At 44.3% G+C, this 27,767-nt stretch overlaps 1 protein-coding gene across 3 annotated transcripts in view; it reads right to left on the bottom strand.

The window, feature by feature from the left end:
- Window positions 1-241: 241 nt before the first annotated feature.
- DDAH1 (dimethylarginine dimethylaminohydrolase 1) overlaps window positions 242-27,767 on the bottom strand; it is a 63,780-nt gene continuing 36,254 nt past the window's right edge. The window contains exons 2-7 of one of the 3 annotated variants that reach the window (XM_054211775.1): window positions 19,750-19,849; window positions 18,509-18,582; window positions 17,768-17,887; window positions 5,813-5,956; window positions 5,237-5,400; window positions 242-369 (exon numbers count right to left, since the gene is read on the bottom strand). In XM_054211775.1, coding sequence (XP_054067750.1) covers window positions 5,284-5,400; window positions 5,813-5,956; window positions 17,768-17,887; window positions 18,509-18,582; window positions 19,750-19,849 — 555 coding nt within the window. In that variant the 3' untranslated portion in view covers window positions 242-369; window positions 5,237-5,283. Of the gene's footprint in view, window positions 370-2,173; window positions 5,401-5,812; window positions 5,957-17,767; window positions 17,888-18,508; window positions 18,583-19,749; window positions 19,850-23,553; window positions 23,731-27,767 lie in introns of those variants that run through there. The other 2 variants (XM_054211776.1, XM_054211774.1) reach the window with 2 other exon arrangements.

Genomic DNA, 27,767 nt, shown 5'->3' with positions numbered 1-27,767 from the left:
CAAAGTTGTTCAGTTTGGAAGTGATGTAACTCTTTTGCTACAGTACTGTTAATTTATGTTGGGTTTCTTAAGAATTTGAAGCAGAAATATTGTGGCCTTGAACAATTGGATCTTGGATTGCCACAAGGTGGCACTGAAGGCCCATGAGCACTTACATTCCATGAAGCCTGGAGTAACTGCATTGTCTCCCGAGATCGTTAATCCTAGTATCAAAACCTAACGATATTAGAGCACAAGGGTACAAGCAGAGATTAGCCCCACATGCAGTATTTGTAGCAAATAACAAGTAGTATTTAGATATAAAACATGCGACCATCTGTCATGTTACCACAAAGCAATGTCTGAAATGTAGTCACCTCTCTTGACATCCTGGGGGAGAAAAGACACAAGAGCTACATGAATAATTTAACCATAACGGTCATGCCACTAAACCTTTGTAGTTTCACCTTTTGTAACTTACAATAAATACAGGAACTACAGATAAAATACTATACCACAGTAACATCTGTTTAGTTATCTTGGGTCTATAATTAAATTCTGTCACAATAATTGTATCTAGAACACAGAGGCAATATCCCCTCTATACATTATTCTTAAATGCAGAGTCTAAAATCATGATTTTTCTTGAAGAGTCAAGATTTCTTCTAACAGGCTTAAAGGTTTTAGCACTAGTGTCTATAATTGGCTTTATTTCTAGGCATGTAACAAGCTTCCAAATCAAAAGATGGCATGAAACAGTATTAAATTAAATGCATGTGCTTTCAGTTTCAAAACAAGAGGCAAAAACTACACAGTGCACAGTACAACTGACACTTTATTCCTTCGTGATGGGGATATATAGTATTGAAATTGCAAGAGTCACCAAAAAAAAATAAATCAAAGTGCAAACCTCTATTAGAACAGATTATGGAATGTATTGGTATTTTTGGCACAAAAAGTGGGGAACTATATACTGCAACAAGATTTTAAGTTTAATGAAATGTAACACTTCTGTGTTCAGTAGTCATATTTGTGCACTGCAGAACAATACAACGTAAAACAGTGACTAACACGATTCACATGCAACCCTATACAAGTTACATCATACGTCCAGTTAAAACTTTTCTGAAAATACATGTGAGGTCCAATGATACTTTGTTCACAATCACTTAACAAATACCATTCTTTAAGCAGTCTTATCTTTTCAGCTTCCTTATCGATAAAAGCAAAAATAGAGAATCTTAAATAGTAAATTGTTTTCCCCAAATGGTTCCATGTGAATGTTGATGTTGAAGTAATTTGGCTCTGACTTCATCGATATAACGTATAAGAAGCTGAATGAAATCAAAAGATTTTTTCCATATTTCACCCCCAATTTGCTGTGAACAAACAGCATTCTGCACACTGACTTTTTGTTTTTAAAACTGGACATAGTGTTGCCTATGAGCTCTGCACCTATCACATGGAAATCAAAAAAATCAGAGCATAACTTCATACAGTGGCATGTATTTAAGACCCAAAAGGAGTATATTAGCATAGGAAAAAAAAATGCAGAAATGGAAGAATTCAAGTTTATCTTATAAGGTACAGTATGCATTCACATTCTCATTGCAGAGAGAGACACTGTATTCACATTCTGGTGAAGAAAGCAACCCACACATCACAGCTCTCCCTCAACTCTTAGCAAAGATAACACCCGTGAAAGATCTATAATGCACGTTGTAGCTCCTTCATTTGAACTGAGTTAAACTGATTTTTTTCAAAGGAAAAAAAAAAACAAACCTTTGATGAGTAATTCAAGCCCCACTGCTGAGTTATTAACCTCAAGAACTTCTGCACTGGCCTCCTATGTCATATAGCCTGACCGTTGTTATCAACTGTTTTATGTGGGAGCTATTAGTGTTCAGTGTCTCATCTCCTTTTTTGGTTTGGGATTTTATTATTTATATTAATCGAGGATGATGATTTATATCAGGCATCTGAGAAACGTTCTGGTGACAAGACGTACAGGATGCCCATTAGATGCATATGTATCACAGCAGAAATGTCCCCACAACTGAATTCTTCGTTTGGGCAACAGAAAAAAATAACAAACAGCAAGAACAAGAAGCATTTGGCATGATTTTAGTTCTTAGTACCATACTACTAACTGAAGTGCTCTTAATGTTTTTGCTTTATAATGCCAGAACAAAGAATAATGCTAAAAGCGGAGAGATAAGGACAATCCCACTAACCAGCGAAAGTAACTTTTGGCTTTGGGCTATGATGTAATTTAGAGCGTCTGTGTTAGGAGGTTATGATACCTACTGAGACCGACGGAGAGAAAGCAGGTGTGATTTAGAGCACCTAAATTCTGTGCCTGAAGTTACAGTTTGAATACAACTTGAAATCATCGCCTGAGGGAATTCAGGTCCCTCAGCCACTCCCTTGCTCCTTCTGTATATCAAAATGCAGCCTTGAAGGCAAGGAAAGCTAAATGGCAGTCGGTGAAAGACCAACCTCTCTGTCAATGCAGATGTCCTCAGCTCCGAGATCCTGACTCCCCCTCTCCCTCCCTTTGGGAGCCAGGGGGATTCATTGTCACCTATTCTATTGCTTTCAGGGACACAAGGTATCAACAAGGTCCACCACAAATGTTTCTCTTTTCTGCAGCAAGAAGAGGAGTCACCCTTGTCACCCTCTGGATCTACAGCTCCTGTTGATGGTCATCCTTCCAGCTCAAAATAAGTTGCTCAGAGCCAAAGCAGACCCCTCAGCTTCTCCTCCCTCCTGGCACCTACTCAAGGAGAGAGTGAGTTTAGGATAGTCCAACGTGGTTGGGATACTTTGGAGTGAACAATGAAGAGGGAGAAGTACAGAAAAAGAAGACTCAAGTAGGAGAACTGAGGCAACAGAAGGCAAAATCACTTGGGGCTAAAAGAGGAAAGTGCTCATCGTGCCATAAACTAGAAATGAGAGTCTGAGGAAGGGAGATACAGGTCAAAGGTAAGAGAGCGTGGAAGGAAAAGAAAAAAAAAAAAAAACCACAACAGAAAGTCTGAAAGACCAGTTGAATAGAAATCCCACAGCCTAATGCCGTCCCAGTGTAGCTGGATGCTGTGGCTCCCTAGCGAGAGCAGGGAAGAGGGACTGAAGGACATGGATTGGGACCAGGCCCCAGGAGGTGCAGGGACAAGTTGGGGGGATTCTGTTCCCGCTTTTCCAGCTTTGTACGACAGCTCCCACAGCTGCATACATTTTTAACAGAGTGCAGCTCGCCTCTAGAAGGTCACAGTTAAATACTACAGGGCCACTTTTTTGGCACAAAATCTTTGTTTATTGTCAAGTCATTTTAAAATGCAAGATGCTTTATCAGATATTTAAAAAGCACCAAAGGAAGGTAGAAAAAGTTTACATCCTTAGAGTCTAATCACCTGGGTCAGGCTTAAATGGTGGCGCATAGGAATGGAGGAGACAAAGGGGACACATTAGGAGACCCCTTTGGGACAGCACACAGCCACAAAACCAGCGCTTGCTGTTTGGCTGGCTCAAGACTTCCTGTGGGACACGCTGTCTTTTCACATACATTGTATTTGCTCGCCATTGCTTTCTCCCTCGTGATACCTCACGTCATCACAACATACAGTGTGCCCACAAAGCATTAGATGTGTAGTGGCAGCTGCCAGGAGGTTTCCTCCTCATTAGCCACTGAGATGAAGCCAGAGATATGCTGAGGAGTACCTACGGATATGAGTACTTGTATTTCCTCCCTTACGACTGCACAGAAAAGCACGCAGGTTTCCAAAGGACATCCAAGTGTGCGCTCGGTTAATACTGTTTGCTTTCCTGCAGACCAGATTGCCTGAGGCCCACCCCCCCCCTCCGGCTCGCTTCCTACTGTACCTTAGCAACACACCACCAGCGGTTCAGGAAAGGTGGAGGAGATGTCTAGGAAGTTGATAACATGTTCAGACTATTCGTCAGTCTCTGGAGATTTCCCACTACTGCCTCTGTTTGGGAATTTCTCCATCCTTAGTTTACAAATGATTTAAAAAGAAGCATGTGAACACAATGGGGCATGCTTCACTATACTGTGGTGAAAAAAAAGCATGACTCAGTGGGTAAACATGTTGTGGAATTTGCTGCAAAAATTATATTTGTTTTAACTGAATACCACAGTAAATATTCATGCAATTAAAAAAGATTGTTATTGTTCCAAGGAAAACTGCCCCAAGGACAGATAAAGTACAAATGCCAATCTTTCAGGAAAAAATAACTTCCCTTATTCACAAGCATAATCCAGGAATAGCTGTCCTTCAACTCCTCCTATCACCTTTTTCTTTTGGATTTTGCTAGTAAGTGGCCTCCAAAAGAGGAGTAAACAGAAAAGAGAGACACAAATATATAAAAAAGTAAACAAAGAGAATTACCCCCCCCACATTTTAGATTACTTTTGTAGGTTTAACTTTTCCAAAACCATCTGTCTTTCATTTTTGTGGTCAGGGTGCTCCCTGGGATCTGGCCTTTTTAAAAACTCCTCTTCCATTCTCACCAAATTGAAAGTCATGGCATTATCAGCAAACTGGGTCCTGAACTTGCAAGATATACCTTGTGTGGCTGCGCTACTCTCTCTTTTTCTGTCATTCAAGTTTCCCAGGCAGACATTGCACTTGAACACTCCCGCTGGAGGAAGCTTTTTCTGCAGTTGCTACCTGGTGTCTGAGACTGATTCCAGCCACGACTCTGCCCAGCAGCAGCAACGTGATATGGCCGAGACAGGGAGCACAGACCATTGTCCACTGTTCCGGCTGCTGTACGGAAAGCTTCCCTGCCACAGAAGATACCAAATTCAGGAGCCCACTGAGTTTTCTTCAGTCCCCCCTGATACCTTGCATCACTGAAAGCAAAGAGGACCGAGGAAGGAAAAAAAAGATGCAGAGCAAGGAAGCAAGAGAAAAAAGACAGGAGAAGGGAACAGTGTAAAGACAACAGAGGTGCTTGAAATGTTAAGAATTAGTTGGTTTTCATAAAATTTTCACACAGATATGTTAAAACACTAAAGCTAGGGGTTAGCCATTATAATTGTCTCCTGCTAGCCCATGGGACTAACATACTTCAGAGTTATGTGCCCCCCAAACCATACATCCACCTTAAATACCATCTGCAAGGACATAATAAAAATACACAAAGCAAAAAATTTGTAAACAAGGGTTAGTAGCACAGTGGTACAGTAGATTGTCAATAAAAACAATAAAAGTGTGGATACAGATTCGTCTACCTTGTGTGTAACATTATTGCCAGGTACAAGGGAGGGACTCTGTAAACTCATAATTCTGAAGTCTTGTTAATAAGCACAGAGCAACAGGTGAGTGCCCCATCTACTTTCTCCAGTTCTGTGTTGGCTATTGGGATCAGCATGTGGTCCTTCAGTTTTTCAAATACCTGTTTAGAAAAGAAAATGGAACAGAAATCGTTACATTTTATGTCTCTATTTTCCCTTTGCTCTAAGTGAATGAACAGAAACGGATTTATCAGTGGGTGCTAAGCTGACTCATCACTTGTAATCAACACTAACATTTACAGTGTACGTGGCACTCTGGCTATGGGATTCACACATATCAACACTGCAGCGGGGGGAACTGTTGCTACGTCCAGTTATGCCGAAGAAGCACCGGGGCACAAGAGAGAAAGTAATTAAATCAGTAGGTGCAGATGAGAAGAGAGCCCAGGCCTCCCACCTTTCGCCATCTGGTATTTCCACGACGAGATACAAGAGCCCATTCTGGAAAGCACTCGGTTTCAATCCCCACTGGGATGCCGGTGGCCTCCCAGGCTCCCTGAGCGTGGCTCTCACCTTGGCGCTCTCCGGGTACTCCTCCGGGGCTCGGTGCAGCAGGACGTGGCCTTTGTTGGGAATGTTTAAGTAGACGCAGTTTGCTGCAGCATCATCAGGCACCGTCAGCTTGTCATAGCGGTGGTCGCTCATCTGTTGCATGGTCTGCCAAGGAGACACAAAGCGCAGCTATTTAGACCAAACACATTAGCAGCTCCAAACAAATGGGAGAACAGAGCCTTCAAAAAATAGCTAATTGTGATTGCCAAAGCCAACCAAGGGCCGTTTTGATATGCAGCAAGTAAGGAGATCTCTTTTCAGCTCTGCTCTTCAAGGAAGAATCGACTAACCCTAACTGAAATGAGCAGTAGAAAACCTTTGTGAAACGGTTCCTGCAAGCAGCAGGATTAAGCAGGGCACTCAGTAAGCATCCTCCGTAGGGTCTTTTCCTTAAGGAATGCGCATTCAGTATGCAAAACTCCTGCTCACATCGATGGAAACTATAGGTGCTCAGCACCTCCAAAAAAAGCAGCCATCACTCAATATTTATAAAATGAGCGTGAATTAACACAAACAGGACAGGAACAGTTCCCAGCCTGGACATCAGCCCAATCTTAATTCTTTTCAAGGACCTCCTTTCCGCTTTCCAGGCAGTTACTCTTTCACTAAGCACCTGTGCTGGGGAGCGAGAAGGCATGTCCGCGCTAATCCTCGTTCCCAAGGGGACAACACAATAACCTCCTCAGAACAGTAGAGCTGGTGGCTTTCCGAGGTTTGGGTTATAAATATAGAGCTCATACACAAATTTGGATCCTGGCTGGAGTTTTGGAGACAGAGACTGTCAGCACACTAGAAGCCTGAGATCCTGTGTTTTGGATCAGGGTCAACTTTTTAATAAAGATGGGAAAAGCCTAGAGACAAGACGCCTGACTCCCCATTGTACCGTTCCAGCTTTACGTCAGCTTCATCCTGACAGAGACCTAGAATAATGCAGAACTGAACAAAGCTCAAAGTCAAAAACTTTGGTCCTACTGAAAGCCTAAGCAAATGCAAGCGTTTCAGTTTCTCGCTTAGCCCCGCTATGTTCCCACATACATTGCAAAGACGCAAACAGAAAGAAAAGGGGTTTTTTTTCAGCTTAAAAATACTCACACTAATATTATCTTAAAAATAAACCGATATTCTCATAACTACATTTTTCAACTAAATTCCCTTCTCAGGGAAACCCCACAGATTTACATCACATAGCAGAGAGCAGGCTTTGACTTCAGGCACAGTTAAATTAATCTTTAAATTATTTGCAAGTTAATTTGTACCGCTTCTCATCCATTAAAAAATATTATACGGAACTGAATTATAACGAGGATCTACAACACACTGGGAAGCAACAAAGCAACTCCCACTTGCACACACCTACAGTAATTCCTTTATAGGTCCTGGATACGTTTTTCATGTCGTAGCCTGAGTCATCCACATCCCGCGGAGAACATGAAACTCACAACGAAGAATGCCGTGCATTCTTGAGGAAGTGTTATCAGATTGTCATTTCTTGTTCCTTCTGAAATTACGAAACTTTCCCAAGTTCACATCTACCTCCATAAAAGGTTAATGTGTTTTTCTGGGGAAAAATCCTTGCACCTTTACTTCACCGGATATGTTTTTATTACGGTGCTTACCATGGTTGACTTTCCTAATTATAATTTTGTTTCTGTTATGTTGCCAAGATGTATTTTATTCAATTTCCTTGATGCCGCAGACGTCTAGCAGCAGGTGACATGCTTGCACCCAGCGCAACTCTTCTCCCTGATAACCAGAGCCAGCAGACTCATCCTCTACCTGCAGCTTCTCTTTTCTTCCCTACCTAATCTTTTTAAGCCTGGATTAAGGAAACATGTTTATTAAATCTGCACTGAAATACACATAACAGTAGAGGAGAAGCCACCGCGCCTGGATTTCGCTCAGCTCCCAAACAATTCTGCTTTCTCCAGTCCTTGTTGGAAACAGAATTCTGATATTGTAGGTTTTCTGTAGGAACAGCTCATTCATCAGAGATACGTTGTGAATCACCATGAAACATTTCCATATGAAATTACGAATTAATTCTTAAGCAGAAGGGTAGGGACACATCTCCCATTCATTCACTTCTGCAAAATGCTGAAGTGAGAACAGCAGCAGCAAGCAGAAATGAAGAACAAGTGGCAGGGCTCTAGCTGTGCCTCAGGAACCAGCGTCAGGCAGCCTGGGAGACGATGGCGAGGGCACGTCAGAAGGATTGTTTTCAAGATTAAAAAGCACAGAAATGGTGGCTGAATTAATTAAGGAACAAATGAGAAAAAATGAGCGGGAAAGTGAGATGCAGCAGCACAGGCGTTCGAGTACACAGCTGCGACAGTGGGAATGGGATCTCAGCTGTCTCGAACAACGTCGCAAGAAAGCATTTATTAGTAACTGGAGGTTTGACAATACAAGATTGCCCTCTTCCTCGGCTCTTAAGGTAAGAAGGAAATCATATTTGCAAGCTTCCATCGCTGTTACAACTATGCCTGCGTGTTGAAGTAAAATTTCAAAAAACACTTTCTTGAGAGAGCACCCAGGCAATAACACCCCAAATCTGCCCCCCGGGAGGCTCCGGATGCAGCTGAAATGCACCGATAGGACACAATCAAGTTATTTTAAAGGCCCGTGGGGTTCTCCGTATTTGTATTATGTGAAGTCATTGAGCACATGTGCCTGGCCAGACAGGACTCCAGGGCAGAGAGATAAAAGCAAGGTCCTTTGATTGTATTTTCCATCAGATACACCCCAAAAATATATATTTTGGGGGAAACGACAAGTTTACAAAGACTATAGTGCTCGCACAATGCTTTTGCAGAGGGCTGGCTTTCTGCCCACAAATGTTGTACGACCAGCTACGTTAAGAGCCAGGCATTTCCCGCATGCCTAGTTTTTTCTGGGAATTTTCTTCAGCCTGAAAAGGGTAATTTTCATTGCGCATTCTCTCAGCCCTTAGTCATGCTTTCCTTACGTTGAAGTCATTCGCATAGCCTAAAATGCCTTTTCTATAGTTTTTTTACAGTATGTCCTCAGACAACTGAGGTAATGGATAAGCTAAATAATCCTAAATATGAAGCAGCATTATGCATGAAGGAAAAATGCGTATGCGTTTAGGGCCCATTATCACTGACAGAGTTAGGATGACTGCATGCTCTTTTAAAACAGGCCAAGCCTAGTTACAAATTTTCCCCCTCCATGAGAGCTCAGCCCCCGTCTGAGCTCTGCTGCCATCCGGGACAGTGACCAAACCCACCACACCTGCAAATGCACCTCTGTATCTCCAACACCCCACGAGCAAAACCAAACACACAGTCAATGTTCCTCTTGCTAATGTGGCGATGAACGTCGTGCTTATAAATGCCCGTGTCGGGTTGACAGAGAAGCAGAAGTGCAAATTTTCAGGGTCTGATTTTTGGTTTTATTAGCCCCTGCTCCCCTGGCCCCCAACATTTATTGCCCTGTCTCTGCCTGTTAGGTTCTTCCTCACTTCTTCATATTTGGAGAAACAATGAGCACTGGAGAGAGAAAGCAACGGCCTTAGGGTTCGACACAAGAAAGCACAGGACAGAGCGGGGCTGGAGAGCTATGCCATGGTGCTACACGCCTGCATGCAGGGACTCAGCCTGCCATACACACATCGCCACCCAACAGCTTCTCAGAGTCTTCTTGAAAAGCAGCAGTGCCAACAGTCACCATGAAGAGTTGGCCAGGCTGACCAGAGGGGACAGAAGAGCAGAGCTGGAAGAGCCAGTGATCTAGCTTGAATGTCAAGATCTATCAGGAGCGTCATCCCATAAACGCAGACAGGCGGGAGAAATAACAGCGGGGTAGACTCAGTAGAAAGGGGACAAGACAGCCACTTTGAGCAGCATAAATTACGGGAGAATGATCTAAGGCTTTTTGTCAGGTACTGAAATGTCTACTAGAGATACAGGATAGGATAGACCCTATGGATGCAAATGCAGGATCCCACAAACACAACAGAACAACTGCAATCTAGATCTATTCAAAATGAGCAACGCCCCAGTCTGCCATGGTCAATACATCAAATTTCTTATCCCATACACAGCCAGAGCATGACTTTAGTTTCCACCTACCCACCCACGTTCTCAGCAGCTGGGCTGTGGGCTCTTCCTCCCTGCTGCACCCTCTCACAGTCATGTTTTCCAGAAGGCAAAGTTCTTTAAGCAACCTCTCCCACCCTGCTCCTTGGCCTTTCCTGGCGCAGGACACCTTTTGCATCACCACAGATGTGATGGGTACTGCTCTGCCCCTCTGAACCACCTGGCGTCACTGCCACCTTGTCACCTGCCAGCCAGCTCTGCCCAAGGACCGCTGCAAAGGGAAACCACAACCTCAGCAGGGGAAAAGGAAGCAGCCTACGTTTCTCCTTGTCAAGAAGGCGAGAGGACGAACATCCTGCCTTTTGGAACAGGAACCCAGCGAGAGAATAGTCAAAGGAAAAAAAAAGCAGCAAAGGAATGGAAACACGGTCCCCATTTACGCAAGTCAAATGACATCTTCTCAGTCAGCCTCTGACCCAGCTGCTGTGGTGACTGCCTTACTGGTGACGACAAATATGTATTGAAAGGGACACTTTTGTCACCCTTTACAAAAAAAAAAAAAAAAATATATAAATTGACTAATATATCAGTCTCTATTCTATAAATATATACTTTTAAGTCTATATCTTCCAAAAGACTCTAGTTTCCTGCATATATGCAAACAGAACAGCACTGACACTTAGTTAAGCATAGTACATTTATTACAACATCTAACTTTAATTAGAAGAAAAACACAACTAGTTCCCTTTTTAAAGTAGCAGGTCATCTGGTACTCAGTTAAGACTTCTGTCCTCTGAGATGCTGTACAACCATAGTTCATAAAGTAATGGAAAATCAGGAGCTGGAAGTATGCAATATCTCATAGGAGCTGACCCAGAGCAAGCAAATATGAGCTAAAGGAAAGTGCACAGAATTTTATACATTGACTAATCTTCCTATCTATAAAGTTGAGAGCAGCAAAGTCTCATCTTTTTTTACTTTTTTATTTTTAGGGGCAAGTTGTCAATTGTTCTCTGGACTTCACTAACCTTTCTTTGTTGGTGCATTACAGAAAAGTCAGCATTCATCTGTACTTTCTGCTAATTCCCTACCTGATGTCATCCTCCTTGAGTTATTAATATTAGTAATCATTTCCACAGCAACCCATTGTGATAGCGTAAATAGAGGATTATGACTTCATGCGGGGAATAAGCAGAGGCACAAGTGATGAATTCTTAGGGAAGAAGAGATAATGTTTTCAGGCAAATTTGTGCATTACTAGAAGAGACAGACGCTATCCAAGCAATAGGAAGAGCAGCTTCAGATGAGCTGTTTCACGCTGCCTGGGGGGAAGGGATGCTTTCTAAGAAGATTGGATAGATGAAGTTTTCCCTGAGGTGCCCATTCTGGAGGCACTTCTGTAGCAGAGCTGGGAACCCCTCAGCTTTGATGCAGGCAAGGGGTTCTCTCAGGCAGGGGAACAGTACTCGGCTTTTTAAAGCTGGCACACTGCAGAGACTTCGGTCATACAAGACAGAGTAAGAACAAAAGGCATTTAATCACCAGAACGGGGGCAAGCGCCAATGCTAGAACAACTCCTTGTGCCCAAGTCTTTGAAAGCACTGCTCTGATCACAGCTTTGGATATGGACCAAGGGCCTAGTTGCCCAAAAGAGACTCCTTCTATTTTGTCCTTAAGATGTGGTTTCAATAAGCCTCCCTTGATCTCTGTCAAAACAGTGTACAGAGCTGCATTTGCACTAGTGTCCTTCAGGGAATAATTCAGGGGATGAATGAGGAGCTCCACTCCCAATAGCAGATACTGAATGGGAGAATCAAGAACAAGGCAGAGCAATTATGTCCAACCTTTTATCAAAAGCCGGAAAAAAAAGAATGGTATTTGCTGAAGTCATCATATTGTGCTACTGTACATATTCCGATACACTCCTGATCATAACGAAATCCCATCGACTAATGAGGTTGGAGCGCAAGGACAAGCTCAGAAGCACAGATGTCACCAGCGCTGCGGGTCCCACTGGGCCAGGTTTGTCCAGGGGACACGAGGGCTTACAAGCTCAGCTGTGTTACCTGCTCTGCCTTGCACCCCTCCTGACAATGCCACTTAGCCCCGACATCTGCCGTGGCCACACTGCCTTTGTAATTAGCATCTGTTTCTCTGTATCAACCAGGTGAAATCCCACATTTCACCGGGATGTGAAACTGGCAAGTACTCTATTATCCCAGATCTCAGAGGGAATATCCCAGATACACTGGACGCAGAGATTAAGCTCAGGCTGTAAGAAAGGCTGAGAGGGTTTGGGTTGTTCAGCCTGGAGAAGAGAAGGCTCTGGGGAGACCTTATTGCAGCCCTTCAACACTTAAAGGGAGCTTACAAGAAAGATGGGGACAATCCTTTTAGTAGGGCCTGCAGCAAAAGGACAAGGGGCAATGGCTTTGAAGTAAAGAGGGAATTTATTTTTCTTTTATGATGAGGGTAGTGAAATACTGGCACAGGTTGCCCAGAGAGGTGGTAGATGCCCCATCTCTGGAAACGTTCAAAGTCAGGTTGGACAGGGCTCTGAGCAACCTGGTCTAGTTGAAGATGTCCCTGCTCATTGCAGGGGGGTTGGACTAGATGACGTTTAAAGGCACCTTCCAACCCATACTAGTCTATGATTCTATATGGTGGGATGAGTGCTCTCTGCGTTGCAGCCCTAGGCACTATGATGGGTTTCCCACCTTCCTTCTAAGTCCTCTGTTCCCTTTTGAGATCCATCAGCAACCACCAGGCACCTGGCATTACCCAGGGGCAGCAGGGGCAGCTGGAGGCTTTCTCTGCCAGTCCCGTGGGGAGACCCTGGGCGTAGTCCTTTGTAGAGTGCCCGACATCAGCCTACCCAAAGGACAACTCTCATTTCCCAATGGGTGAGAGAACAACTTCATTAGCAGGCACTTGCTACAAATACAACACTGCTTGCAAGGGAATAGTTGAGATTGCCAAAGCTGGGCACAACACGTGTAACTCTCAGATCCTTTGGGATTGCTACCAAGTTATCCAAAGGGTTACAGAATGGTTTGACTGTAGACATGGCTGCTTAAACCAAGGACTGTGTCCACCATCATCTGCTGCTGTCCAAGTCTTCACTCATCACAAAAAGAGGAGGGGATTTGTGCTCTATGAACCAACATGAACAGCCAAGGACAGAAACGTGGCTTTTCAGCATTTAGTATAGAGTGAAAGACTACAGAAAGGAGTGTGTAACAGACGCTGTGTCATGGTTCCCACTGTCATCTTGCCTAGTGTCTGTCTTTGCTGCTGGAACCTGAACTGCATTACGTCCCGGGCCAGTTCCTGCCCATCTGCTGTCCCAGCAAGACCCCAGGGCTGTATTCCTTGTTGTGGAAAAAGCAGAGCAGAGCTTTCGCCCGCAGCACTGCCCCGTCACCTCCTTATACCAGGGCTGTCATCGTCACAGCCCAAATTCGTCCTCATTCACGGTCACGGTAAAGGTCAGCGACTCCCACAGTGCAGGATCAGAGCCCAAAGGTGACATGTTTGGAGGAAATCCTGGCTTTACTGAGGGAACATAAATAATAATCCCAGGCTTTACTGGCTCAACAGCCATAGCCAATGTTCAACTACAGAGTTACGTGTAGGGAATTATGAACGGCTTTAACTACAGGAAATCAAATGCATGCTGAAAACAGCAGAGCAAAATTTCGGACGTGACAGCCACTACAGGCCCCGGTAGTTTCTGCAGTTAATTTGTCTCTCTCTTTCACCCAGTTTCCTCGAGTGCCACTTTTCAGCTGCAGTCCAAATATTCTATACTTGCCAGAGCCCAAAGAGGATTTCACAGTTAAGATGTTGCTTCTGATTTATTATCTGCTTCTAGCATGTGCTCTATAATCCTAAACTCTGTGCACTCATTTCCCAGCCCACTTGCAGCGCTTTACGTTACACACACAGCACTAACTCATGATCAATTGCACTCTGACATATGTGAGCACCAGATGCAACTTCTTTTTCTACTTGTAAGGCTACATGAGTTGCTCCAGTAAGAACAATCAAGAAAAATTTCTCTTTCAAACAAGACTGTTAGTAGGAAGATAAATCATTTTAAATATAATTGTTAGCATAGCATGACATAGCAATGCACGTGTTGCCTAACCAGACATGCTACAGAACAGGAACAACTCAACTACTAGAGATAGTTAAAGACAGCTTAATCATCTTGCTTGTACAATTGCATTTCCAGAGCAGACATGGAAAACAGCAACAACAAAGGCGAGGTTTAAAATAACAAGCTATCGCAATAAAGGAGTGGCATGCTGGGCTGTGCCAGGCAAATGACAGAGTGGAAGCCCAGGGGACCAAGCTGACACACAGACTGTGATGGGTAACGAGAGGAGCAGCTGACAGCACTGCCACAGCTCAGTCAATCCGGTGGAATCAGAAAGCAGCTTTTAATTCTGGGAATCAGTGCCTCAGAGATCCTATTGCAATTGCATTTCCACAAGACTGCGAGAAGCTGATTACCAACTGATTTTTTTTTTTCCCTTTGGAGGCAAATGAACAAATACAAAGAAACCACAAAGGTCAAAAAGCAAGAATCCAAACATTAGAGGAAGCTAGTGATAAGCAGTGCTGCCAACCCTGTCATTTCCCAGGCAGGTGCTTTACCTATTTGTTTTCCAATAGTTTCTCTGAAGAGATTTAGACTCCTGGAGAAACAGCCAGAGGTTCCCCAGGATGAGAGCGGAATTGGATCCAATACACTGAGGAAGAAACACACTCTGGGTAACTTCATATGCTGCTCTGACTGTGACGTGGTGCCCGATGTAACCTGCCAGCTCGCTGGGAGCGCGAGAAGGGCACGTGCTATGGCACGAAACTGCTGCTCCGGGCCAGAGCCCCCAGCCCCAGCTGGCAGGGCGCGAGCAAACACGGCTGTCACGCACAGGTAAACGTGCTGCTAAATCTCCAGTGCAGAGAAACACGCAGAAAACTGACGCAGTTGATGTGTTTCTTAAAAGATATTCACCAACAATCAAAGACTGCTAGATTATCTTGATAATCACCATTTTCTTTTTAAAATGTATCTGCTTTTTACTGTACCTTGATTAATGCTGGTATTTACTTGACATCTAGTTACCAGCAACATTTAATCAGCTTATCCAAAAAATATTTTTGGCTACAATAGCTAAATAGATGCACTGCAACTTGATTAGCCGAGCTGTGCAAAAGGCTTTAATCAAACTGATGAGTTCTCAGATTAGTCCTGGCTCAAGTTCAAATTGCGGCTCTGAGCAACCAGTATTGTACTTGACTTTTGTTCATGTTTATAAACACTCCATACAAGTGTAGGGCTGTCTGCATATCTGCAAACTTCATCAGGCGGCTCCTCATGATGCATTTCGAGTTTGAGCCTGAATATTTGGGATGGTGCATACTTCACAGGGAAAGATGCAGGGCATTTTCCATCCCCGACTAAATCAATCTCACAGCATCAGAACATCAGACCTTTACAACCAAAATCCAGTCTTCTCAGGGGAGAAGACACGGGTGACAAGCTGGGAATGTGCTCCCAGAGCTTCATGTAGTGATATCTAATAAAAGAGTAACTTTGACAGCTTGTTCAAATGAATGAGCAAACTTAAAGCCACTCCAAACTATGTGGGAAGCCAAGGGACTGTCCTCTTGTTTAGGAGCTCCTCTAAGCTCACGCGGAGCAATCAGGCTGCTATCCTATTCCCTTAATTGCTGCCAGGCTGCAAGTCTAGGCCAGCCAAGACTGCGCTTTCCTCCATAATTCAACCCAGGTCCAGCAGGGGAGATTCTCAGATTTGAAATGTCGGTTTTATCTTAGCTGGGGACTGAGACATTTTAAATCTTGAACTGTCACAAGATAAAAAAGAAAAAAAAAACAAACCACCGTAACTCTGCCGAGCTCTGATAGTAAAAATGATGCTGCTGGGAAATGAAGAGTCCTAGGATTATGCCTATAAGGAAAATGTGTAAGATCTGAAAAGCAAATGTGCAATGGAATATTGCAGCATGGCAGTAGGGACCAGAAGTCTCCTGGGCCTTCATCTTGCAAATACTCAAGGATCTTTTAAAGTAATAAATGTCACTAGCTTACTAAAGCTGAGGAGGTGTACAAGATGTGCAGGATGGGTTCCTAAGCTCTTTGGGGGCCAGGGATGTTGATTTCAGAGTTACATACTATTTTTGTCGTAAATGTTCTGCCTGGCACAGATTCAGATCAGTAGCCTTGGGCACCGAGAGTAGTACTGTTCTTTAAAATAATTCATGCTTTAGAATCAGGGCAGGAGATACCAGTCGGGTTGCGTAAGTTGCATTTAAACTGAGCAGATTTCAGAGAGCTTTCTCAGTAGTTAAGCAGAGCTATCTCCACCCCTCCTCATTTACTGTAAGGGACACACAGGTGGCTTCCTCCATGCGTTAGTGATCATATTGCATCCAGGAGGCTTCTGCAAAGCCAAAGAACAAAGCCTGCACTTAGGTTCTTATTTATTGGCAAAAAAATCAGTGTAATCATAAGCTGAAAATTTGGGACCTGCTGCCATCACTGAAAAGTAGATTTTGGTTTAACCTTTGAAGGCAATTCCTGATAAAAACGTGTAAGACGCTTAGCTGTAATGCTTTCAGACATGCTCTGGATTACCTGCGTCTTAAGCCAAACCCTGCAGGATGGTAGGTCCTAAGTGATCAAGAGGCACAAACTGTCTCAAGCTTCACTTCAAGTGAAGTCTCAGTTGCACTTCACTGTTTTGGTGCCCCAGCCAAAGTTCCTGCCGCAGAGCATCAGTGCCTGCAGCTGTGCTACCGTGCAGGAGCAGAGATGCTGATCTGTCGCGTGAGCTGTCTCATTGCCTGTGTGCATAACCACATTCACGGCCTCAGGTGTCTCTGTGCCTACATCTCCAAGAAAGCTTAATTTGGTAGATCTGAACACACCCAGCAGGAAAGCTGGTAGGAAAGTGGCAGGAAAGCCACTGAGCCCAACGTAAACCACAGGAGCAATAAACATTTCCCATTGGGGATGATGGTGCTAGTACAGTGCTGACCTGCTACACAAGAGGTTACTGCTTCACAAAGTCTGCCAGCGAACAGAGACTCAGATTCACAAGGCCTCTTAGCCTGAGGGTTCAAACCCACACCTTGCACTTTAAAGTAAAATGTTCAGAGACTCAAATTATTGGCAAGGCTGGGGTGAGACTGCTCTCCCTCCTTTCTGCTGTTCTGAGATCCTGGGACCAGAGATGAAAAAGCGTGACTAGGAAGGAACTGGACTTTGCAGCCAGGTGATGGAGGAAGGAGAGATGGGGCTCCTGCACTCTGGACCCTGCGGCTGGAGTTACTTACCAATCTTATCCAGAAAGTCTACACTGCAAAATGTCTACACAGGTCATTTTCGCAACAGGGATCAGACCCCTCTCCCTCCTCCTTCATGCCAAAACTTTTACTTACCTGCTGGCAATTTTAAAAGCCATGTTTCCTCATGGCAACATCTGAAATAAGCATCTCTTACTGCTCTGATGATAGCTTGTTCCTCCTTCCTGTCACACAAATTATCACCTTTTTAGTCAACAAAGCTGTAAGTAATAACCTGCATAATCCATTTTAACCTGTATAATCCATTTATTTCTGGAAGATAGCTAAAGCTAAATTAACATCACTGTTCTCTTGCCTGATATAAACATTCTTTAAGGTTTGTACACACAGGAGACCCTGACATGTACTGATTTCCTCTTTCATTGATCTGTATCTATTTTAAAATTCCAGCATACTTGAGCAGAGATTAAAAACAAAAATCCCAAGTTTGTTACTCAGAAAATTTTCTTATGTGCTTTACCTTGAGGGCTTTCTGTGCAGCTTCACTTGATCCAATAGCAATCAAGTTTGGTCCAGCCATGCTGCAAAAGCTCTTCAGATGCAAAGCATCATGAACAGGGACTGTGGAGACAGCATAATCCTGTATGGGAGCAAAGAATGGTTGCTATAAATATTTTTAAATTGTCCTAGTTCCATAATTATATTGAGACAGTCCATAATTAATTTTACTCTCTGCAAATTAACAATAGCAACGTATCCCGGGGCACAGTGTCAACTGTTTAAGTATGACATACCCCTCTGGACCAGCTCGTCTTGTCTGGTGCACTGGAGTAAAACTCAGAACATGTTTCAAATATTACTACTCTTCAAATATTACTACTGTGCTGCAACTGTAAAGAAATACATTAAAATGTAAAATTAAACAGTATGTACATAAAACCTCTCCAGGGACCAGCAATTAGCATATGTTGCCGATACAGGAGAACATTAAGAACATGAGCGCTGATATGCTCTCAATTAGTAACAGCCTCCCACTATCCAAGTTACTTTTATACAGTGATCTCACATTTCAGATCCAACTTCAGCATCTGTCACTTTACAGGATGCTCAAACCTTTTCAGTAACTTGTACTCTTTTTTTTTTAAAAAATAAGTCCTAAGTAAAGCACTAAAGTATGACAAAGGTCTTGGCCAGTAAAATTTTTAAATTGGTTCAGTGAATGAAAACTTAAATTTCCTGTGACATGAATGAATCTACAAACCTTAAATGTGTCAGCCAGAATTTCTGCACCACGTTGATTTGTCCGCCTGGAAAGACCCACAAAAAATTCTCTGCCTGGAATGAAAAAATTAAGGGCAAAACAATTACAGCTTTTTTTTTTCCAGCCATCCAAAAAGATCACCACATCAGCTCCTTCATCAGAACATACACATTTTAAAAACAGGCCAGCTTTAGAGATATTCTGAAGCAATCTTCCATGGGTATCATTTTCTATCTTTCTTTTCTCCAGCTGAATAGTAAAACTGAAAATTCAGCTTAGAAGAACGCAACCTGCAATTGCGAGCTGATAATTTAAAGCAATTATCTTCTTCCAGGAGACACATTTCACCAGAAGCATAAATAGCTTCCTCTTCTACAGCTCTGCAATGGTCATTGAGTCAGGAAAGAGAACAGCTGGGCTGGATTAGTACTGCACTGATTGACCATCTCCCCCTCCCTCTAAGGTTTTCTCTGGTCTGGAAGGCAGCTCTGCAGCCACTGGCATCCTCCAGCTCCAGAGGAAATCAGTGCTGGATCTGCACTGCATTAGAAAGGCCTCCCTTCCTGGTCCACCTCTTTTGAGACCCTTCTTTCCCCTTGGTGAATGAAGGCAAGCAGCCAGGCTACTGTGATGCTGATCGAAATAAACAGGCTCATTCCGCACAGGCGGGGAGCAAGTGTGCGCGCCGCCGATGTGAGAAAATGCCTAATGGGTTTAATGACACAAAAACCACAGTCAGTATCTTCATTTTTGAAGTCAACCATGCATGTAAGTTGTCTAGCACATGACATCTGGCAGGCAACTCTGCCACTTTCCCCATAAACTAAAAATGCATTTTTTGCATTTGATTCCTTGAACTAGTGACAATTGTCTGCATCAAGCTTTTACAAGTCCTGAAAATGAGTCTGGTGAACGTAGCTGCTTGTAATAAGAAATATAAAACAACTGCAGGCAGCTGACTACCAAAAGCATTTTTCCTATTGGCACTTTACAAGCTAAAATAAAATTTGTATGCACAGTGCTGCTCTTTGTACTACGTGTACTGCTACTTCATTTATTCAGGCATTAGGCAGGACATCAAGGGTTGCATTGAAAATTCATCTCTCGGCTACCTTCATGACATTTAGTAAACAACTGATTTAACAAACCGCACAAACGGCATTTTATTACGCAGACGACAGGTAACATGCGGTCTTCGAGGCAGTCAGAATATGTAAACAGAAAATTCACTATCACTATACCTGTAAATAAGACATCTCCACCATCCAAGGTTGCATTTTCGTCTACCATCTCTACTATATTGAGGTTGAGACTTTCTAGTACTTTCTTCATGGCTTCAACCTGTTTAAAAGAAAGTTGTTTAGAATATATTGTGTCATTGAAAAACTTAAAAAACCTGCAGAAATACATATCGTTAATAGGAATTAAAGCCCTTTAACACGCCTTTAGCAAGGTGGATAGCAGGGTCCTTTTGTGTCCCTGCCCATCATAGTTCCCCAACTCTCTCTGGAGGTGTTTGTGGTCTGGAGGGGCTGGGGTATCAACTGGCAGTGATCAGGGTCTTGCCTTTCCATGGGAACCAGGCAACATCCAGGGGAGACAGTTGAGAGTTACAAAACACACATTAAGTCTGGTCCCTCTGCACAGTAACAGCCTCTCCTGCAAATCCTGTCCCTTGGATTTGAGCAGGAAAAAGCACCAGCAGAGGAGTGAGGTCCTCTCCTTCCACACTGCTCAGACACAAGACGTGGCTCTACCAGCCATGGAGGTGGCAGCTCTACCTCAAGCCCCTTTTCAGGCAGGGGAAAAAAAAAAAAATATCCCCAGATCAGTAAATGATCGTTTTCTTTATAGTCCTGCAATTTTACTGAGCACTAGTTCTCCTTGCATTTTTGAGCTACCTTGACACAGAACTGCAAGACCTTCCATGTCTACATGTTGTGGGGCTGGCTGCTCGTTGTGGGGAGCTGCATGCAGGGCAGGGAGCCTGGGGCTGCTGAGCCCATTCCCCGCTGGAAGGCGCTCGTAACAGGAATGGGCAGCAGCTTTAGCAGGATTCTCGTTCCCACTGTGGGCTGGTGAGGACGCCTAGAGCAGAACCTGTTTCTACAGAGGCTCATGTCATCGGCACCTGTAAGAGAGGCTAGTGCTCGCTATGTTCAAGCACCATCGTCTTGGTGCCTTGTAAGTCAAAAGCAGCACATACACGCAACCAACTGCTCGCCAAAAGCTGATGAACGTCAATATAAATAGCTTGCAGAATGCCAATATAAATATGGGTTCATCCACAGAAACCTGTGAACCTGATCCCATGCAGCATCATCTTCGTCTTCAGTGAAACCTTCTCACTGTGATTAAACAGAGGTGCCCAGCAAGCATTGCCACGGAAGACACAGTGAAGACCCGCTACACAGCTCTGATTTTTGTATGTCCCACAGGTCATTTATTTATTTGACATGACAAATTAAGCATTTCTAGAAGAAACACAGGAAGATAAAGCAGGTGACACAGTACTTGTCTTCCAGCACCATATACCAACAGAAGCAACTCTAGCAGTGCTGCTCTTGGGCTCTGACAAACTGTATCTAGGGGCATCATCTTATCCAAGACCGATCTGCTCTCTGGAGGTTCCTCTTTCTCTCTAGCACATCCTCCAGTCACTTTACAGAAAAAAACTTGGACAAGCCACTGTTAAAGTTGGTTTGAAGTTGAGCGGGATGAAGGCAGGTTTTTGTGACGCATGGAGAATGCTGATACATTATGCTGCAACGCAGAACTGTACCCGGGAGCTTCCCAAGACCAAGGGACTCATCCTTCCGACACAAAATCCCATCTAAGGCTCTGGCACGCAGACTGGAGCGAGCCTGCAGCATGCCCTTTACAATTATTAACACTTCTTTTTGCTCCTCTGCCTTTCGCTTGATGCTAAAATGACTTCAGGCTGAAACTTGGCAGTCAAGAGTCTCCAGGCTTAGAAGTAAAGCATCATCTTTCTTAGTCTTGTTGCTCCATCTCCGGTGATCTTTAAAATTAGGTTTACAAGGAGGACTGGACCCATGTGGTATTTTAAAAATAAATTGGAAACAGATGAGTTAATATTGGACAACTGACTGTTGTACAAACACAGCAATACTTCCTAACACCCATGTACTGATAGAATGATTTTTTTTGCTTGTGAAGCGCAGTGATTTTTGCTGTGCAGATGCTATGTGCCCGAGAGCTGTAAGACCCCAAAGAATGAAACAATCAGTGAATATGGAGTAACAGAGTTGCAGCATTATATAAGAAGGTTCCCAATCCAAGAACACCCTGACTCACTGTTTTGTGGTGACGCAAAGCAGACACGCAAACTCACCACTGGGACACCTTGACACACGAGTACACCAGCCACAGGCAGTTGGAATAAACAAATATATCCATCAGATAGGGTTATTTAAGGCAGAAGGCCAAACCACAGGAAAAAAACAGAATCACCCAGCCTGTTGTGTGGTCACCTATCTCCGGTTAGTCCACCACCTCCAGCAGCTTCCAAAACACCAAGAAGAGAAAGCCCTTTCAGGAGACCTGCTGCTGATGGGGTGCTCCCCGTTGGAGTTGTCTGGGCTTGCAGAAGAAGCCAAGCCAGCAGATGCCCCCACTGAGCACCTTCTCTGCTCCTGTCTTCCTCCCTGATACTGTCCCCCCACCAGTCTGGAGCATCAGCAGAGCTGCGGATGTTATGGTGGCAGAGTACCACCCTACCTGCTTTCTGCGGGGAGAGTCAAAAGAAAAAACTTCTCTGGGCCACAGAAGACCATCTGAGAGGGGTAACGTGAAACCTGGGCAGCCTAGAGAGAAGACATGAAGGTGCCTCCCTGTCTTGCCAGGCTTCCAGGAATTGTGCAAGTGACGTTGCAACCAAGCTAGGCCTGCTGGCTAGAAAATTTGCATCTGTTAATGGTTTAACAAACTTAAAGGTCAGAAGGAGGCGTATTACTGAAGAAAAGCAGCATGCATCTCGGCTATGAAGATGGGGTACGAAAGCCTGAAGGTGGCTCTGCCTGCGAGAAGACGTGCCTGTGACCAGCGCAAACAAACACTAGCCACGGGGTGTGCGTGGGCTCCCTCCGGTAGGGGGGAAACCTATGTTTTACCTGAGCAGTGCAACCATGCAAAATGCTGCACCATCCTGAGAAGCGACTCCAATGGAGTCGACAAAGGGCTGCCGAGCTCCCTGGGGCGGGCAGGCAGGCAGGGAGGGAGGTAGGCAGCACTACTTTGCAGCCCTGGGCCAGAAGGGCCAATTAATAACACTTGCGCTAGAGTACCAATTAAGTAAAGTGCCTAGCTAATGAGAACAGTGGAAGGTAAACGCTGACTTTGGATTTGTGATTTGAGTCATATGTATGTTTTAATCACCAGCTGCTGATTACCATTTAACCACCAGGCTACGTCAGAGATGCCTTGAATTGTTTCTTTATTTAATTTACAGGGGTTGATGCAGCTGTAGCACAGACGTTAAGGAAAGTTATCAGAACTAAAAGTTGTCCAAAATCACAGAAAACTAGTTTAATTTGCTTCGTGATTGTTCCAGGCCTTGAAGATATTTATAAGATGCTCAAGATGTTTTTCCCCAACAGTTGAGCTCATTTTAGCCTATGAAACCAAATTTAAATAAATATAATGACTGCCATATAAATAACTGGATCTTTTTTCCATGATGGGTGTTAATAGATTCAAGTCTAAGGTTCAATGTTTTGCAGGGGTTTTAAGCAACCAGTAGAAATTCCTAGAGTTTTAATTGGAAAGTGCTGTTCACACGTCTGGTGACATATGCTAGGAATATCTTTCAATATCCGTTGGTTGTGTAAAATAGAAGTCTCAAGTTACTGTTTGTTTTCTATGGGCAACACCAGGAACTTTATTCAGCAGAAGGAGAAATTAAAAAAAGGAGCACAAACAGAGATGGAGAAGAGCAGAAGGAAGACTTGACATTACTAAAAAGGCAACTGGAAAAAAAAAGAAATTGTAAATACAGGATTCCAGAAAAAACAAAAGTGACTAACCGTTCTGCTTTTGCATATAGCTGCATTTCCTGCACAGGGGATAGCACAGACTCACATTACCCCCACCACATCATCTTTAAAGACATCCTGCAGCAGTTTTGAATAGAATCTCCAACGCAGCACGTCCATGGTATGTGTTTGACACACGACCACCCTGGAAACAACGTACTGCATCATTCAGAGTTTGGATTAGTATGTGGTAAAGTCCACAGACGCAGTTTGAGTCTGTATCTCTTCCTTGCAAAAGGGAATCGAGAGCTTGGCTCCATCCTTAAGCCTTCCCACATCAGGACGGATTGTGCCACTTTCCAACAAAGCTCCTACCCCAGAGAGAAAACAAGATACAATCTCTGGCTAAGGAGGGACAAGTGATTGTTGTCCTCAAGTAAGAAGTTAAGGGTGCAGCAAAGGGGTCTGATTTTACAAAGCCCTCTATCCTCCTCACATTTTACCCCCCCCCCCCAAACAACTGATATTGGTTTTTCTGAAGCGTGGAGTCTTAACACATACTGGTGAGATTTTATAATGAATGAAAGACTAATTCACAGACCTGACTTTGATGTATGAACAAATAACTACCTCTTAGGGTTTTTTTCCAGGACAGAACTGAAAAAAGGTGGATGGAGAAAGTCCTCTGTGAAGCCACAGTTACCCAGGGGACACCAGCAGAACACACAAAGTATTTGCACATGACCTGATTACAAGCATATTCACTATGAAGACGACTTACTGCTTGCTTTTATCGTAAGTAGCCAAGAGGAAAAGTCACCTTCCCTCACTTTATCTCCTTTATTTAAAAAACTAAAATCCCAGGTAGTCAGAATTGTAGCACACAAAGAAAACACTCATCTGTATCCTTTAAGATTTCTGTATCGTATAATCTCAGGTCAGTTTAAGGTTTGTAACACGATATTGGCTTTTATTGTACATGCACCCATTAGTACATCGGTTGAGCATTAAAGCTCGTACGCTTCATGTAGTGGTGTTTTTTCTAATAAGCACATTCCTGGTGTGAGACGGGATGTGTCTAATCCATAGCAAAGCTGATTGAGAGACAATGGGCTCCAGCCAGCTCAGCTCTGTTTCAAGGAAAGAGGACAATAACTGCGTTTGACATTTGTAAGAATCTAATTTCCTTGTGCTTTAAAAATGGAGCTCATTACCCTCCGGACTGGTGCCTTCCACCAATTACTGTAACTGATGTGCAGGGATTTTTCCTTCTCTATATTAGTATTTGATGCACTCTAAACGGAGGCTGCTTCCTAAATTATTTACTGGTCTTCCGTGCACTAAACGCATTATGGGATCTACGTTATTGACAGTAAGAAGGAAATTACCTTTTCAAAAGGCAGTGGAAACAGGGAAGTGATTTTGCGAGCTGTGGGCTCACCCCTGCCAAAAGAAGGGCAGCTTTTCCCCCGGGGTGCCAGGGCTGGGTGGTGGGACCGCAGGCAAGGCGCCACCGAGGCTCCCAAATGTCCCATGGGCAGGGGCACAGCTGGGGCTCGGCATAAATTGTGGATGGTACCAAATCAGGTGTCCCCTAATGAGTGCAATTACCCATCCACCTTCGCCTCCAAGCTCTCGGTGAAAGGGGGAAGATGGCCACAGACCTGTTTCGAATGAAAGGACACGAGATTCGGAGAGCAGAAGACCATCCAATTAACCAGAGATTAAATGAGGCTTCTAAACCAGCAAAGCTCAGCTCGGTTCTCCAGAGACCCACTGCAGCCCTAAGAAAAAGGACTCTCAGCCTAAGACACACTACTGCACTGTCTCCTGGAATTTTACATCCACCACCAATTTCTCCATCACGGTAAGTCACAATTATTGCGTTTCAGTCTCCACTTCATTGTGTTTTGAACTGTCATTTATAGCTCTGCAAAGGAAATGTCAGACTTAATATATGCAGAAGTTAGACTATGATATCTCCGAGGTGACTATTTCTGGAGCCATTAGCTCTGAGTTCACCAAGTGCCACTGTCAATATATAATGCATTTTTCAGCAAGGCTCCGAGTGAAGGCTATAAATAGAGATGGACAAATCCGGGGCCAGGAAAGGGTAGGCTTCAGTTTTGCAAAACCAGATATCAGTTCCGGTCATGATCCAGGTTCTTGCCTGTCTCAATCTGCTCTGTTTGGAGATGAGTAAAGTTTGTCTCCTCTTGACGATAAGCACAGCCCTTCTGGGCTTGCAGAGGCTTCAAAGAGATTAAAGCAGCACTGTAATAGTTTTGAGTTTTTTTGAGAAGAAAAACCCACTACCAGCTTTTTTTCTTGCTTTAGGTAGGTCAGATGCACACCTTTGTGTATCTTGATTTAGGAAATTCGTGGGATGTGGGTTGTGGCAGAGTCTCCCACTCCTGCTCCCAGTGTTGATACCAGAAAGGACTCTGGCTCTTGAGAGGTCAGCAGGAAAGCGGTGAAGAACGAGATGCTCCAGCAGTGCTATTTGATGCAGATCATGCTGTAAGAGTGTGTTAAGTGCAAGACAAGTAAGGTCAGCTGTATCCCACCAACAGCTGCTGGCACAGCCTGCTGAGTACACCCTGTACCTGCCATTCCCACCTCCACCACATGACAGACCACAGTTTGCTTTGGCAGTCGATCCCTCTTTCCACCCACACAGGGCCTTTGTGTCCATCCCACTGCCTTTTTTGGGAAGGGGAGAGGTGGTGAAGATCGGGAACCAGCCTGGCCCCAAAGTGAATGGCCTGCTGCTCCACAGCATGCTCCTGGATAGTGCGGGTGGACGTGCCGCTCCCAAGGCACCCGGAGAAGTCACATCCAGACTGCTCAGTTCAGACTGGTCTGAGCATGACTTCAAACTAGGCTGCACATCACAAACTGTGGAAAACACAGTGTTACGTCAGAACATCCTGAAAACCCTTTTTTGGGAGTTTCAGTTAATCCTACCCTGCCACACTCTGCCAACATGGAGCTCCAGGGCCAGGTCCTTACCCAAATAGTGGGGCAGCTGCACCATAGCATCAACCAGACTCGTAGTGCCTCGATGGCCGTGCCAGAGTACCCACCAGCACACAGCCACCACTCTCAGCTGGCAGACACTGTGCCCCTTCCACCCTGCTCAGCCAGATGCACCGTCCAGCACTCACGCAGCACGGCTTGCCCTCAACCATGTTTTCATTGAACCAGACCACAGGAAGGCCAGGAAGGAACACCGAGGTACTCCCAAGCCATATCCTCAAGCAGAACGCAACTTGTTCGTTGCTCCCCATACACAGACCCCACACCAATGCTTTTAGGCTGCAGCTCTGAGGCAGCTTCACCCTTACCCAAGGCTTGCACCAACCAGTCACAGCTTTTGGCAGAGCTTGGGTAGTTTACGAACCACGGAGTTGAGAGAGCGCTGCATGGATAATTACCCCATTCGTTATTGCCCACATACTGCTAATTATGGATCCAAACCTGCTTACTGTCCTACTACTGAGAGAGTCACAAACTGTGTGTCTAGAGCTGATGGACCCGGTGCTGAATGTCCATTGCCCCTAGAGAGCACAGAATCATAGAATGGTTTGAGTTAGAAGAGACCTTAAAGATCACCTAGTTCCACCCTCCCTGCCATGGGCAGAGACATCTTCCACTAGACCAGGTTGCTCTGGGGTTTCTTGTCCCACAAAAGCCTCTTGGCCATGCCGGATGGGAGCTCCAGCCTGGAGGGTCTTGGGAGGTCAAGCGGCAACCTCCTCTTCCAGGTACACACGGTTAAAAAACACAATTAATCTGGATGTCCTCGGAGCATGTTGTGTTTTAATAGATAAGCAGAACCGAAGCGTGTGAGAACAACTCTATGCAGCTCAGCAGCAGTAAACCACGCCTGGGCGTCCCCTTCCCCTCTGCCACCACTGAGCCTTTAAAATGCAGGGACATTATTTCCCACAAAACAGGAGCCAGCAACCTGCTCGCTTGCTACATAAAGTTGGGCTGAAATTTCAACCCACAGCAAGTGCAAATAATTTCAATCAGGTATAAAAATTTCACAGAGAAAAATAAAAAGGATGCTTAAAAAGATGGAGATTTAAAGTCGCGAGAAGAAAAGGCTCACTAAGACCCGCTAAGCATAAAATCAGGTTAGTGGAAAAGTTTAGATGGCATGAATGCATTGTTACAGAAAAACAGTGAAGATTTTGCCGGATAAAGACGATGACATGAAATTTAAGTCGTACACAGGCATGCTGAGAAAGTGACATTCT

This window comes from Rissa tridactyla, chromosome 8 (genome assembly GCF_028500815.1).
Source record: "Rissa tridactyla isolate bRisTri1 chromosome 8, bRisTri1.patW.cur.20221130, whole genome shotgun sequence".
NCBI lineage: Eukaryota > Metazoa > Chordata > Aves > Charadriiformes > Laridae > Rissa > Rissa tridactyla.
Note: the sequence above shows the minus strand (reverse complement) of the source record. Positions and strands in the feature narration are given on the sequence as shown.